The following is a 12,626-nucleotide window of genomic DNA, read 5'->3' as shown; positions in this document are numbered from 1 at the left end:
TAATTGAGGTTCTATTTGACGGCTCCCAAGTGAGCATTTAAGGGAAGAACAGAAAAACAAACCACCCCTGGCTGAAGGCGGGTTCTGCGAGCTGTGGAACAATGGGAGCTCTGTAGGACATCTCCCAGTTTACCTGCTCCAGTCCAAGAGGAAGCGCTCCTCCCTCCTCTGCACAATGAGGGACGGGGTGGCCAGGCAGGCTGACACTCACCTTTGTGTCTCTGGACACCTCTGGGGTCCCGCCCGGCGCTCGGGCAGGTGAGAGGGGCACACATTACACACCCGAAAGGGAGCAGAGTGGCAGAGGGTGAGCAGCGGCATCCGTGACCCTCACTGGAGCAGTCACTGCGGGGCTCCTCATCTGCACATGGAAACTTTAACCCTGAGCGCTGCTCTCCCTTCCCCGCTAGGAATCCCGCCAGGGGCTTTTCTTGATTCCTTCTTCTTAACAAGAGGTCTCTGCATTTTGCCAGCAAAGCACTGTTCAAATTTTACCACCTGGAGAAACCTTTTGTGATGTGCTATTGTGCTGTCTCTGCAATTGTTCCTTACTGTGGCAGGGTCCCCCTCTGAGGGAAGCCAGCTTGCAGATTTGGAGGGGGCTGCAGGACTCACCTGGCCCTGCAAAATGGCTTGTTGGTAGCTGAAATGTTTATACACCTAGCAGCTGCTGAGATTCTGAGCTCTTTAGTGTCTCTGTTTGCCTCTTTGGTGTATACACTTAGATCTGCCTTTCAAAGCATTGTGCCAATGAGCTTAAGACAAATTATGAAAATAAATTTCGTAGGAAGAAGCCAAATACCTTAGCTTTGAGAGAGACACTGGGCCAGGCTTGCAAAGATACATCACTGCCTAGAGACACACAACAGTTGCTAATGGCTAAGGCACTGAACTAGTAGAAAATCCTCATTTAATCTCATTAAGGACAACAGGATTCGGTGCATTACACAGGATCAGATGGGAAGGGTACACCATTACATCAGAGATGCTCTGCTAATCATGGCAATGGCAAAAGTCTGCAAATGGTAAGCTTCTATTTTCTTCTTTAGGCTGTGAACCTGGAGGTCAGGACTCCTTTCCTATTTATTGGGGAATTTTGCACTCTGGTGCAGCCAGTATTCATAACTCTGAGCATCAATACTGAAAGGAATGGGTAAAACCAAACCCAGACAACTGCCCACAACCTGGTACAGTTCATGATTCAAACAACTGCCAGGGCACAAACAAAAAAACCTTGTGCTGCTGGGTGCTAAGGCCAAGCAAGCAAACACTACCATGAAAAACCTGGAAGCCAAGTGGGGCAGGGAAGAAAAGAAAGTTGGCTTGTGAAGCAAATGTGAGTACCAAGCTGCTGCTTTTGGTGAACCAGGAAGCTGATCACCAGTTTACATAACAAACCCAAGCACTGTTCCATTTCCAGCACTGTGGGCCCGATTCTGTGGCTGCTTGGCAGGACAGAGGATGAGTCAGGGCAGGGGCACGGTGGCAGCCAGTGCCAGCGCGCCCAGGACACCCCGCAGCACTGCCACCCCCAAGGCCACGGGGCACCTCCCGTTTGGCACCACGGAAGAGGAGGGTGGCTCCAGGCTGGGGGATGGCTCCAGGTCCAACAAAACTCAGCTGGAGCCACTTGGAGAGGAGGGGGAGATGCTGAGGGGGCCCAGTGTGTCCACGGCTGGCCAAGGAGCTGCGTGGCTTTACATCAGCTGAAAGCTGCTCAGGTGTGCTTTAGTCTGCTGCTGTTATCCTTAAAGAATAGGAAAAAAAACTTCTAGGAATGTTTTGGGCATATTTCAGCTGCCAGTCCTTTGGTGGCATGGTCCTGTATGGAATGTCTGACCTCATACCTCTTAACCTGTGTTTCCACAGTGCCTCTGCCTGGTGTATCCCTCTCCAAACCAACAACTCTACCAGTAAAAGGCAGCACCTACAGCATGGCCAAAGACACCCCAGTTTTTCTTTTTGCATTCACAATCCTGTGTTTGCTCACCAGCATCGCCTTTTTTATCCTTTTCCCATCTTGGCCACTTTTCCCAGCAGAGTTTGACAGGCTGGAGTTGGTGAATTGTGGGGATAAATCACCTGCTGTTTCCATGGGCAGCTGCTCCTCGCGGATGGGCAGGCATACAAACATCTCAGAGAAAAAGCAGATCGATTTCTTCTGCAACATGATTGTCACAAATATTGTTGATCTTACATTATGTGTGATTGTTTATATAAAGAGAAAGAATCCTTACTTCCTCCTGGGGCGTTTGGGAATTTGGCAGGGTCTGAAAGCGAGTCAGTGGTGCATAGGATAATGCTCCTTGGGGGGAGTGTGCTTAGTGCTATTGCAGGAGATCACATTGGTGCTCTTGACACAAACAGAAAGTCCCAGCTGAACAATGAGTTTTTAGGATGAAAAGTGAAATGTTAGGAAGGTGTGTACATTGCCGTGAGTTTGCTTCATCTTGCTTGTTGATGTGGCGGTAACAGAACTATTTTTAGGTATAATACTTCAAACAGAACATGACTTCTCCTTTCTGATTAGTACAAAGCTGGCTTCTAGTCAAAGGATAATTATTTCCCAACACATCACCTAACACACACCAGCAAACAAAACACTCATTATTTGAACTATCCAGCACTAACTGTTATTTAGCAGTTAACATTTTCTCGACAGCTTTAAATAGGACTAATTGCTCCAGCTTCATTAGCAGAGGTCATTTGCTGTTGGTAACAATACTTTTCTGGAGATAGACTCTCGTATGAGATTAGATTATCAGGTCAAATTCTGCTCCCAGTGGCGATGATGCCTGACCGCATTTGGCCTCACGAAAGTCTGCTCTTTTCAGTTCATAGCTGCCCAATTTCCAGCCCTGCAGCTGATACATTACATAAAGGAAGTAAGTACACTCCACCAGACGGGAAATTACAATAAATTAGGAAAGTATGCAGCACAAGGAAGGTTTGCAAAATAGCCACTTAGAGGTTATTAATAAAACCTTAGTCTCAGATAGGGTTTAGGAAAAAAAAAAGTCGATAAAGAAGTTGTTCTTATACTTGAGGAATTGTGGATACCCAAGAAGGAAAGCAGCATCTGCAGAAGAACCAGTGCATGCAGCAACTCAAATACCCAGCTGATGCTGTCAAATGCACAGCTCAGATCCTAAGCCACCTTTTTTCACATAGTTCCATGCTGCTTGGAGAACAGACAGTGGATGCTAAGGGTTGCAGTCTCAGAGTGCAGAGGATTTGCAGGAGGGCTTCTGTGCAGCTCTCACTGGTGGGGAGTTCTTCTGCAGAGCCTGCTGCTTGTCTGAAACAGCCTCAACTTCCCTGAACACATGGAAAACTGAATCCACTCCTCCAACCCGGTCTATTCCCATTTAAACACACGGAGAGAGGCAGCCTTCCTTCCAGAAGTGCTGAGCAAACACTGCACAGAGCGCAGCCGGCGCCTTGGAGAATCAGGCGTCTTCCATGTGGAAGTCTCCAGGCATCCTCGCCAAATAATTTTGGTCCTGGCAGCTGCAGGACATTTTCTCTGAGCGGATTTCTGGTTTACCTGTGTCTCCCTCTCCTGCAGGCCTGCAGCTCTTTGCTGTTGCTTTCCTGCCCACGTACGTGTGCAGCCGCATGCCTACCACCTTTTCTTTCTGACTTGCAGCTCCAATTGCTAATCCATGTCTGGTTTTCGTCAGAAAAAAATACATTCATCCCGAGTGTTTGACTCATTGCCTCCGGAGTATTTCAGCTGCCCCACAGCACTTCTCAGAGTATCCTTCTCTGCGGAGAACAGCCTGTTCTGAGTGTGATCCACAGCAGACTGCTCGCCAGCAGCCTCCCCTTCCTCGCACATGTGTGTGCCATATGTCCTGCTCTGTCCTCACTGTCACTGTGCCACTGCCTTTTCCACGCCATGCAAGATGGACTGGCATCCCTGTGCAGGCTGCCAGTGGGATTACTTCAGCTGTCTACAAAGGGACTCAATGTGTCAGCCTCCAGACTCTTTCAGCAGGTTGTCAACTGGCAAAATTCAACAGCAGATGAACCCTGACTGCTCTGCTGACACAGCTGGCCCTTCTGAGGTCAGTGGGCTAAACCCATCCTACCTCAGCGCCATTACACTTGTCCAGGAGATGCATCACCCAGCACAGCTCTTCCATGGGGCAAACAGAGCAAGTTCTGGCCATAAATTTCCCACCTAAGTTGGACCCTGTTGAGACAAAATTGTCACCACTTTTTAAAGGCTAAGGACAGGAGTGTTTGGATAGTTAAAAGTGAGTGTGTGAACTGATTTATGAGAGTATCCAAGTCCATTAGGCTGTCCTGCTCCATGCAGTAGGCACTGTGCTTACTCAGGATCCAGCACCCTGCTGAGGACGAGGGCTTGACAGCCACATCACTTCCCAGGCAGATGCTGGGATCCTGTCCTGCTCTACCCAGCAGGCAGAGACCTGGCCCTGCCCTGGCTCAGTGATCCCCAACATGCACAAGGAAAGCACCACTGTCTCCCCATCCCAGACATGCACAGCCAACATCTCGCTGCAGTTGCTGGCATCAGACATCACCATCCAGTGCACACTTTTGGTCCTGCTGTGTTTGTTGTAATCAAAGATAAAACCAGATTTTTGGTTTTTTAAAATCATTTGGTGGCAGAGCCCACCTCACTTAGCTCCTGATCTGATGTCACCCCAGCATTTTAAGGACCCCATTTTACTGTTATCAAGGAAGACACCATTAACTGCAGCTCACATCAAACTCCAGTAACATCAATAGAAAAGTATTTTTTACTTCTCCAGTCCCTTTATTTTGTATTTGCATAAAAAGAGTAACTTTCTTTTTCTCCCCCCTGAAAATGCAACATAAGAAATTGCAACGGACAAATTCCTTAACTTTGAAAACAAAGAAAAATGAACAACTGGTTTCCAAAACAAACCGTGAGCCACCACCCTGAAGAACTCGCTCTGGGGAGTGCTGTTAATGGGAGCTGATATTTAATTAAACTATACTCCTGAGTTCAATAAAACTAAAAATTACTTCACTTTGATTCTGCACTGTCCTTTTGCTTCTCTGTCTGCCATGTATTCATTTCAGTAAAGAAAAACTTTATGGAACCACAAGAATAGAGCACACCTTATAATAATAAGGTCTAATAAAGCAATAAAGGAAGACAAAGCTGCAGCACTTCTGCTCACTGCAACTCCTTACTTACAGCAATGAAAAATGTAACATTCAGTTATCATCACCTGCTAGGGCAGGATCAGCCCTGCTGTCAGCATGAAGTGGACCTACTTGTGGGGTGGCATGTAATGCTTACAGAGATTTCTTTCTACTCAAGACCAATTTAAGCTTTCAAAATAAGCGTCCTCTGTAATCTTAAATATTCTGGTCTCCTGACTCCCAGCCATGTACTCCTATGACAACAACAACAAAAGAAAAAAAAAAAAGAAAAAAAAAGAAAAAAAAGTGAAGAATATATCCCAGAAAGGAATAGTTCAAGAAAATGAGTATTCATTATCAGAGTGGAAACACCTTGTCTTTAGCCATTAATTTAGCCATTAATTTTTTCCTATTAATAAGGGAAGTCAGTGGACCTCAGTGCAACTGGAACACAACTATACTGGGTTTCAAACAGGTTTTTTTGCAACACTGTCAGGAAAAGCCATTAGATCAAGTTGTATTGGTAATCTGAGCCATCTTTGGAGAAAAACAAATGCTGTTCTTCTCATTATTGGTTGGTATAGTTTCAAAACCTATAGAGACACACTTGCTTGTGCTGCAATGGTATTTATTGCACATAGACCAATTACTTACACAGTAGTAAATTGCACCAAGTATAAATATGTTATAAAACACACAGAGAGAAAAATGGAAATGACACACAAGTGCTAAAATAACAGCAGATTCACGTGGGCATTTGGAAATAAAAATAAAAATATTAAAGTCTCTTAAGATATTTTAATTTATAATATGGATATATTTACAGTACCTTCAAAAAATAATATTAAAAAAGTCACTCTCAATAAAACTATAACAGATCAGACAAAACCAGAAATCAGGTTCAGGGTCGGTGTTACTCAAACCTCCGTTTCCTTTTCAATCTGCATGTGTGTATGTGTGTGCAAGTAATATCTTCAAATAACTTTACAACTCCTTTAACACTGTGCAAAAAACGACTTTGTCGCCATTTAAAAAAAAAAAAAAATGTGCAGTACATTTTTTCGTCTCCGGGATTCTCCCCTCTCCCCCGGTTCATCTGTAATTGCAATGAACAAGCTGCAGAAGGTTCCTCACCCCCGCTCCTCCCCGGCCCTTGTCATAAAACCCTAGTAGTGGGATGTAAATATGCTGTTTAATATAAACATGCTCCGTTCATTCCCCTGTACAATATGCACAGTTTGAGGTAGAAGTTTCTCAGCCTGACTGCTATTGTCTGGCCGAAGGAGATAAGCACAGTAACTCACTGCTGGCTGATGCAGAGGGAATAAGCACAAGAGTGTGGGTCGGGTTGTTTTACCCCCTTTCAAAATACGCCAGTGCTCCTCATTGCTCATTATTTTCTGTCTCGCTACTCTGCAGACGAGGAGAGCACGGCTGCTCCGAGCTTAAAACTCTTCTTGCCAGCAGGTCTCCGTCTCGCCGGCCGCGCTCCGCGCCCGGAGCACCTGCAGCACCGACCCCGCGCCTCCCAAAACCCCGGCAACCCGGGAGAGGGGATGAGCCCCGGGGCCAGGCGGGGGTGGCCGGACCCCAGCTGCAGCCGAACTCGGCCGCAAGGGCCAGCACCACCCGCTGGTTCGGCCACCAGCACGGTCCTGGGACAGTCACCCGAGCGCGGCCGCTGCCGCCACAGTCCCCGCGACAGCGCGTCTCCTAAAGACGAGGTGGCTGTCTCCGGGATGGGCTCTTTATTTCCTTTGTTCTCCGGTCAGTGGGTTTCCTGTTTTCTGTAGTTTCGGATGAGGTATGTCGTACACCAGTTCACCTGCTTTTATTCCTAAGTAAACACCCGCACTCCCCCTGCCAAGGCAGGGATCGCTTTGCTGGGCAACAGCATTACCATCAGCAGCTGCCGGGGATTTCTCTGCTCCTGCGCGTCTCCCTGCCTGCCTTTCCCCCCTGTCCCGGCTCCGACGCGGCCCCCCACGCCCCCCTATACCTTGGACTCCGAGTCGGAGGCTTTGCTATGTCTCTCCTCCAGGCTGGACTCGCTGCCGCCCCGCGTGCCCCCGTTGCAGTCGGACCAGGTCCCGGCCAGGCTGCGCTCGGGGGAGCCCACGGTGCTGATGAAGCCCCCGGGCAGCCGGGCCAGCTCCCCGCCGCCGCCGTGCAGCCACCGGTCGGCTTTCCGGCGGCAGCACAGCAGCCTCTTGAAGGCCTTACGAAAGTCGGGGCTGCGGCAGTAGATGATGGGGTTGAACGCGGAGTTGGCGTAGCCCAGCCAGTTGAAGAAAACGAAGAGCCAGTCCGGCACCAGGTCCCTGTTGAAGACGTTGACGATGTTCACCAGGAAGAAGGGAAGCCAGCAGAGGGTGAACACCCCCATGATGATGCCCAAAGTCTTGAGGGCTTTCTGCTCCCTCATGGCCATGATGCGGGAGCTCTTTCGCTTGCTGGCTCGGCCGTTGCCGAGGATGGGCTGGTGGTGAGGGTGAGCGGGCAGGGGCGTCTGCGGCTGCTCCTGGCTGCCGTAGAATCGGCCCTCGCACCTATCGATCTTCCTCATCTGCTCCTTGGCCTCTCTGTACACCCGCAGATACACAAAGATCATGATGAGAAGGGGGATGTAGAAAGAAATGATGGACGAGGCGATGGCGTAAGCCCTGTTGGTGACGAAGTCGCAGCAGCCCGGATCCTGGTAGCACTCCAGCGCCTGGGGGTCGTCATCCCGCCACCAGTGCATCATGATGGGCAAGAAGGAGACCAGGGCAGAGATGGCCCAGACGGTGCAGATGATGCCCTTGGCCCGACCCTTGGTCATGAGGCTCTGGTAGCGGAAAGGCGAGGTGATGGCCAGGTAGCGGTCGATGGCGATGACGCACAGGGTCTCGATGCTGGCCGTCACGCAGAGCACGTCCAGCGAGGTCCAGCACTCGCAGAGGAAGGATCCCCAGAGCCAGGTGCCCCGCACCACCAGCGTGGCCCCGAAGGGCACCACCAGCAGCCCCATCACCAGGTCGGCGCAGGCCAGCGAGGTGATGAACAGGTTGGTGAGGGTCTGCAGCCGCTGCGTCCTCCCGATGGCCGCGATCACCAGCACGTTCCCGGCCACGATGAGCAGCACCACCAGGGCCATCAGCAGGCTCATGCCCACAGCCCACTGCTGCGACAGCAGCTCGGCGGCGGGCAGCTGCCTGCTCCCGGGCGGCACGGCCGTCACCCCGGCCACGGAGCGGTTCTGGGGGCCGCAGTCCGGAGGCAGCCACCCATCGCCCATGGCTGTGCGGGGCGCTCCGGCCGCCGCTCCGCACCGCGCCGCGGGCAGGAAGGCGGCGCCGCCGCCGCTGCCACCGCCCGGGGGCTGCCGCATGGCCCCGCGCCGCGCCGCCGGACGGGCCCGCCCCGGTACCGCCCCGATACAGCCCCGGTACCGCCCCGATACAGCCCCGGTACCGCCCCGATACAGCCCCGGTACCGCCCCGGCACCGCCCAGCACCGCCCGCCGCCAATCGGCACCGAGGGAGCGGGACTGAACCGCCCCGCCCGCGCACCGGCGGTACCGCTGCCCCATCCCTGCCCCATCCCTGTACCATCCCTGCCCCATCCCTGTACCATCCCTGTACCACCCCTGCCCCATCCCTGCCCCTCTCCTTGCCCCTATCCTTGCTTATCTCTGACCCTATTCCTGCCCCATTCCTGCCGGTACCGCCCCGAATTCCCCAGGATCCCCCGTGTTCGCTCTGGCTACGCTCTGCCTGTCCGGCGGCTGCCGAGCACAGAGCCCCCTTTCCTCACGGCAGCGTGGATGTCCTGGGCAAGGGGTGTCTGTGCCTGGCAGCCGCAGGGCAGCCAGGGGATACGGGCAGGGTGGCCTCCTACCGGCTTCTGGAGCAGAAGTTACTTCTCCTTACCCCTGGAAAAAGCAAAATGCCAGCACTGGCTGCATCCCTTTGGATGTCCCCGTCAGGGACAAGCGTCGCGCTTGCAAGCCCCCTGTCCCCAGTGCCTCCTCTCCCAGCTCTGCGGATATCGCTTGTCCCTGCATCTCCCCATTGTGAATCCTCTTTTTCCCATCTCCTCCAGCCCTGCTGGACCAAGCCATTGCATGGTTGGGAGGTGGGAGCTCCCTTCTCTGGCTTTTCTCTGCTGTATTGAATGAGTGTCTCTGGACTTTCAAAAATGTGTGCAGTAGCTTTTATGCAGTCTGGTCAAACACACTGCATCTAGGGACTGCTCGAAGTATTAATGATGTTAGTACCATTATTTGGTAATGAGCAGTAAATTACTGAAACATCAGGAGGCTGCAATGCCCGAATAACCAACTGAGCAAGTCCTGCCCAGGTCCCATCCCCTTCTGTGAAACCTGCTGCTAGGAACTTGTTTGGTTAGATTTCCATTCACCTGTGTGGCTCTCTATTCTGCTCTGAAGCTGTAAGACTGCATTTTACTGCATTTTATTCCTGTTTTAAACTTCTTAAAATAATGTGGAGCAACCACAGAGTAAATGAGAACAATGTCCCTTCTCTCCTGCCTTTTAAATCATTGGCATGTCTTTACAGCAGCACCAAATGTTCCCCACAGCACTCTGGGAGCAACTGGAAGGCACAGTTATTTTCTTCCCCCTATATATTTATTCTGCTAAGACTGCTCTGCTGTTCCAGCTGGCCCATAAAAATCCCTTCTAGGCTTAGGCTTGATTTACAAGGTCACAACCTGGGGAAAAATTATTTATTTATTTACACAGTGTTTATTTAACCCTGACTAAAGGCCACACACCAGCATGGACCTGCTGCTTGGCAAACCATTCCCTCATGTTCCCATGGACTTTGCTTTGCTGCTCGTCATCTGCTGGACCAAAGCATGACCCTCTTTAGTGGGAAGGGAAGGAAGCATGACATCTTCAAGAACAGAGGGAGATCTTATGCCAAATGAAAAGCAGAAGGGCTGTTTCTAGGAGTATTTGCCCAGGTCTCGTATCTGTAATCCTGATCTAAAAAAAAGTAATAATATGAAACCAGGTTAGTGGAGCTGTGGGGTAGAAACAATTTTTTCTTTTCTACATTTAGCTGGAACACTTAAAGTAAGTGTGAGGTCCATGATGCATCATTGCACCAAAACCTTCACAGACAAGATGCTTGGATGAATTTTGTGAATGTGTACAGTCCATTTTAGCATAAAATCAGCCAGAAAAAATTCTGATAAAATCTTAAATATTTTTCCCAAGATGACAGTGAAGCAGTGGTGGGGATAGCCTGCAGCTGTTTTATTTGCTATTCCTGGAGCACCATCCATCTGTCATCTGCCCAGATCCATTATGGCTGTAATATCTTTATACAGTTAATAAATACCGTAAACTAATAAAATGCCAGCTCTTTGCCTATTGAGCTGTCCTATCAGATCTCCAGCAGGAGGTCTCTTCCCACCATAAGAGAAGATAAGCTTAAAGGTTGTAGGAGTAAAGGAAATTATTAGCAAGTACGCAATAAAACAGAAGACACATAATTGTGTGTTGCTTCTCCGTGTCTTTCTTGGTTCCACACGCATCAATCTGGAACGCCAGATCAGAGCTGGAGCCAGAATGTCTTTGGGAAACAATGTATCTCCAAAGGAAAAAATAAGCAAGTTTACAAATTCTGTACAGAACATCCCTCTGGCCCTTGCAACACAGAGCAGCCAAATATTCACTTTAGATTTAACCCCTTTCAGAGCATTACCTTTTGCAAATCTCCTTTAACTCCAAATTTCCTTGGTTTTTATTTATTTATTTATTTATTTTTGTTTGGTTGTGTTTTTTGTTTTGTTTTGTTAGGTTTTTTGGTTTGATTCTTCCTTTCAGACAGCTCTTTAACACGATTTAAATACTTCCCTTTGTTTGCATATTAGTTAAGGATGTTAGGTTAGGTCAAGAGAAGAGCTTACAGCACTAAAATGGTTTGTTGCTCTCCAAATCACGGTTTTTAATGAGCAACTAATTTATTTTTTCCTCTGGAAGTTTAAAAAAAAATTTAAAAAGAGAGCCCAAATTGTCAGTAGTTACTAGGAGAGATCAGTCTTATATTGCATAGAGGATGACAGGTAGGTCCAATAAGAATCAAAATGTGCTGCATTTCAGGAACCCTATTGGCATGAGCTGTGAAACCGCAGCATTTCAGGAACTGAAGTGGGTTTCCTGGGTGTATTTTTAAACCCAATCCTTTGAGATGCTTTGCACAGCTTCCAGCTTGTTTTTGTGTACCTCCCTCCATGCAAAACAGATTGCAAGGTGAGAGTCCTGTGGAATGGGTTCTGTCCCTTCCAGCAGCACCAGGAATGGGGCAGGAATTTGGGAATGGTGCTGTGCACCGGGATTAACCCCTTCCTTCATTGTGGCTGTAGCTAGGGCAGTGGATTTGCTGTTGCCAGCTCTGACTTGCTGCTGTAGGCCATCCTGCTCTCTCCAGGGCTGCTCTGAGTTCTGTGCCTCGTGGTGCCCCTTATGACCCAGAAGGATCTTGTGTTCCTTGCCCAGGCTTGGTCCAGCCATGCCTCCACGAATAAAATTCAGGGACCACTCTTATTAACATAATGCCCTCTAAAAAGATGAGCTATTTGTTCCCTTAAGGCATTAATCAGTCCACTGAAAAGCCTGGAAATCCTCCCATTGATTTCAGGGAGCCTCATGTTGTCGTTCCTTCTCTGGAGAAAAAGAACTACCTAAAAGCAAATTAAAAATGCATTTGCTGTTCATTTTTCTTCCTACTGTCTTCCTAAATCTCTTTGCAAATTTAGCATGCAGATATCTGATAAACCATTTGTGTTTGCTACCTGGACAGCTGACTGAAACCTGCAGGAAAGCAGGTGAGAAACAACTCTGTGAGTCCTCATGTGAAGTGATCAGGCTTCACCCTCTCCCTGACGGCCCAGGAAGAAATCATCACTTGGCTCTATTCACACTGGACATTTGTTATTAGAGAAATAGAGACATGATGGAACATTGCCACAAGATCCATGTCTCTTGTTTTTAAAATAAACATCTTGGCTTTGACTTGACGTTTATTTTCCATAAATGCCTCGACTTCAATTTGGCATTTCAGCAGCAGCAGGAGGCTGTTATCCTGTGACAACACGCAATTCCATTGACATTATCTCCTGAGCACATGTGACAGTGCTCCAAATATTGTATGTAGTCGATTTTAGTTAAATAATATCATGAAAATATAAAGCAAAAGTATCAAGGAACAGAAGTGTCCCTGCTTTCCAGCCCTATGCTGTGTGTGTGATACCATAATTCCATGGGGAATGCTGTGTACAAGTGTGAGCTACCTTAGGAAGCACACTCTGATTTTGACTTTGGGAGTCCAAAGCAGTGAATGCTCTTTAATTCATTAATTATTAGTTCACTCAAGGGCTGTGGCTGAAATGATCTTTAGCATGTACAGGACTGAGCATACCAACATTTTGAAAAGCTCCAAACCAGTCTGAAAACATATAAATAAATCCTG

General features: G+C 48.8%; 1 protein-coding gene across 2 annotated transcripts; it reads right to left on the bottom strand.

Moving 5' to 3' along the window:
* Positions 1-5,284: 5,284 nt before the first annotated feature.
* On the bottom strand, positions 5,285-8,422 carry ADRB1 (adrenoceptor beta 1). Of its 2 annotated transcripts, XM_088059626.1 has the most exons (2): positions 7,145-8,422; positions 5,285-5,399 (listed from the first exon to the last, which is right to left on the bottom strand). In XM_088059626.1, exons 1-2 carry the CDS (start codon positions 8,420-8,422, stop codon positions 5,319-5,321), a joined length of 1,359 nt encoding a protein of 452 aa, XP_087915752.1. In that variant the 3' UTR covers positions 5,285-5,318. The 2 variants fall into 2 exon arrangements, with proteins under 2 accessions (XP_087915752.1, XP_005520815.1); XM_005520758.3 differs by lacking the exon at positions 5,285-5,399 and having other exon boundaries at positions 5,778-8,422.
* Between the last annotated feature and the right edge of the window lie 4,204 nt (positions 8,423-12,626).

The sequence above is a fragment of the Pseudopodoces humilis genome, chromosome 9 (assembly GCF_049639895.1).
Source record: "Pseudopodoces humilis isolate 2021_Gansu_Grassland_sample_001 chromosome 9, ASM4963989v1, whole genome shotgun sequence".
Lineage (NCBI taxonomy): Eukaryota > Metazoa > Chordata > Aves > Passeriformes > Paridae > Pseudopodoces > Pseudopodoces humilis.
The sequence above is the reverse complement of the archived record's forward strand: the minus strand, read 5'-3'. Positions and strand labels throughout refer to the sequence as shown.

Bases quoted from the DNA above. Each gene is read 5' to 3' on its own strand.
- ADRB1 (XM_088059626.1), bottom strand. From the start codon at position 8,422: ATGGGCGATGGGTGGCTGCCTCCGGACTGCGGCCCCCAGAACCGCTCC. The intron at 5,400-7,144 runs GTATAGGGGGGC...TTGTTGTCATAG, and splicing joins CCTCCGACTCGGAGTCCAAG to GAGTACATGGCTGGGAGTCA.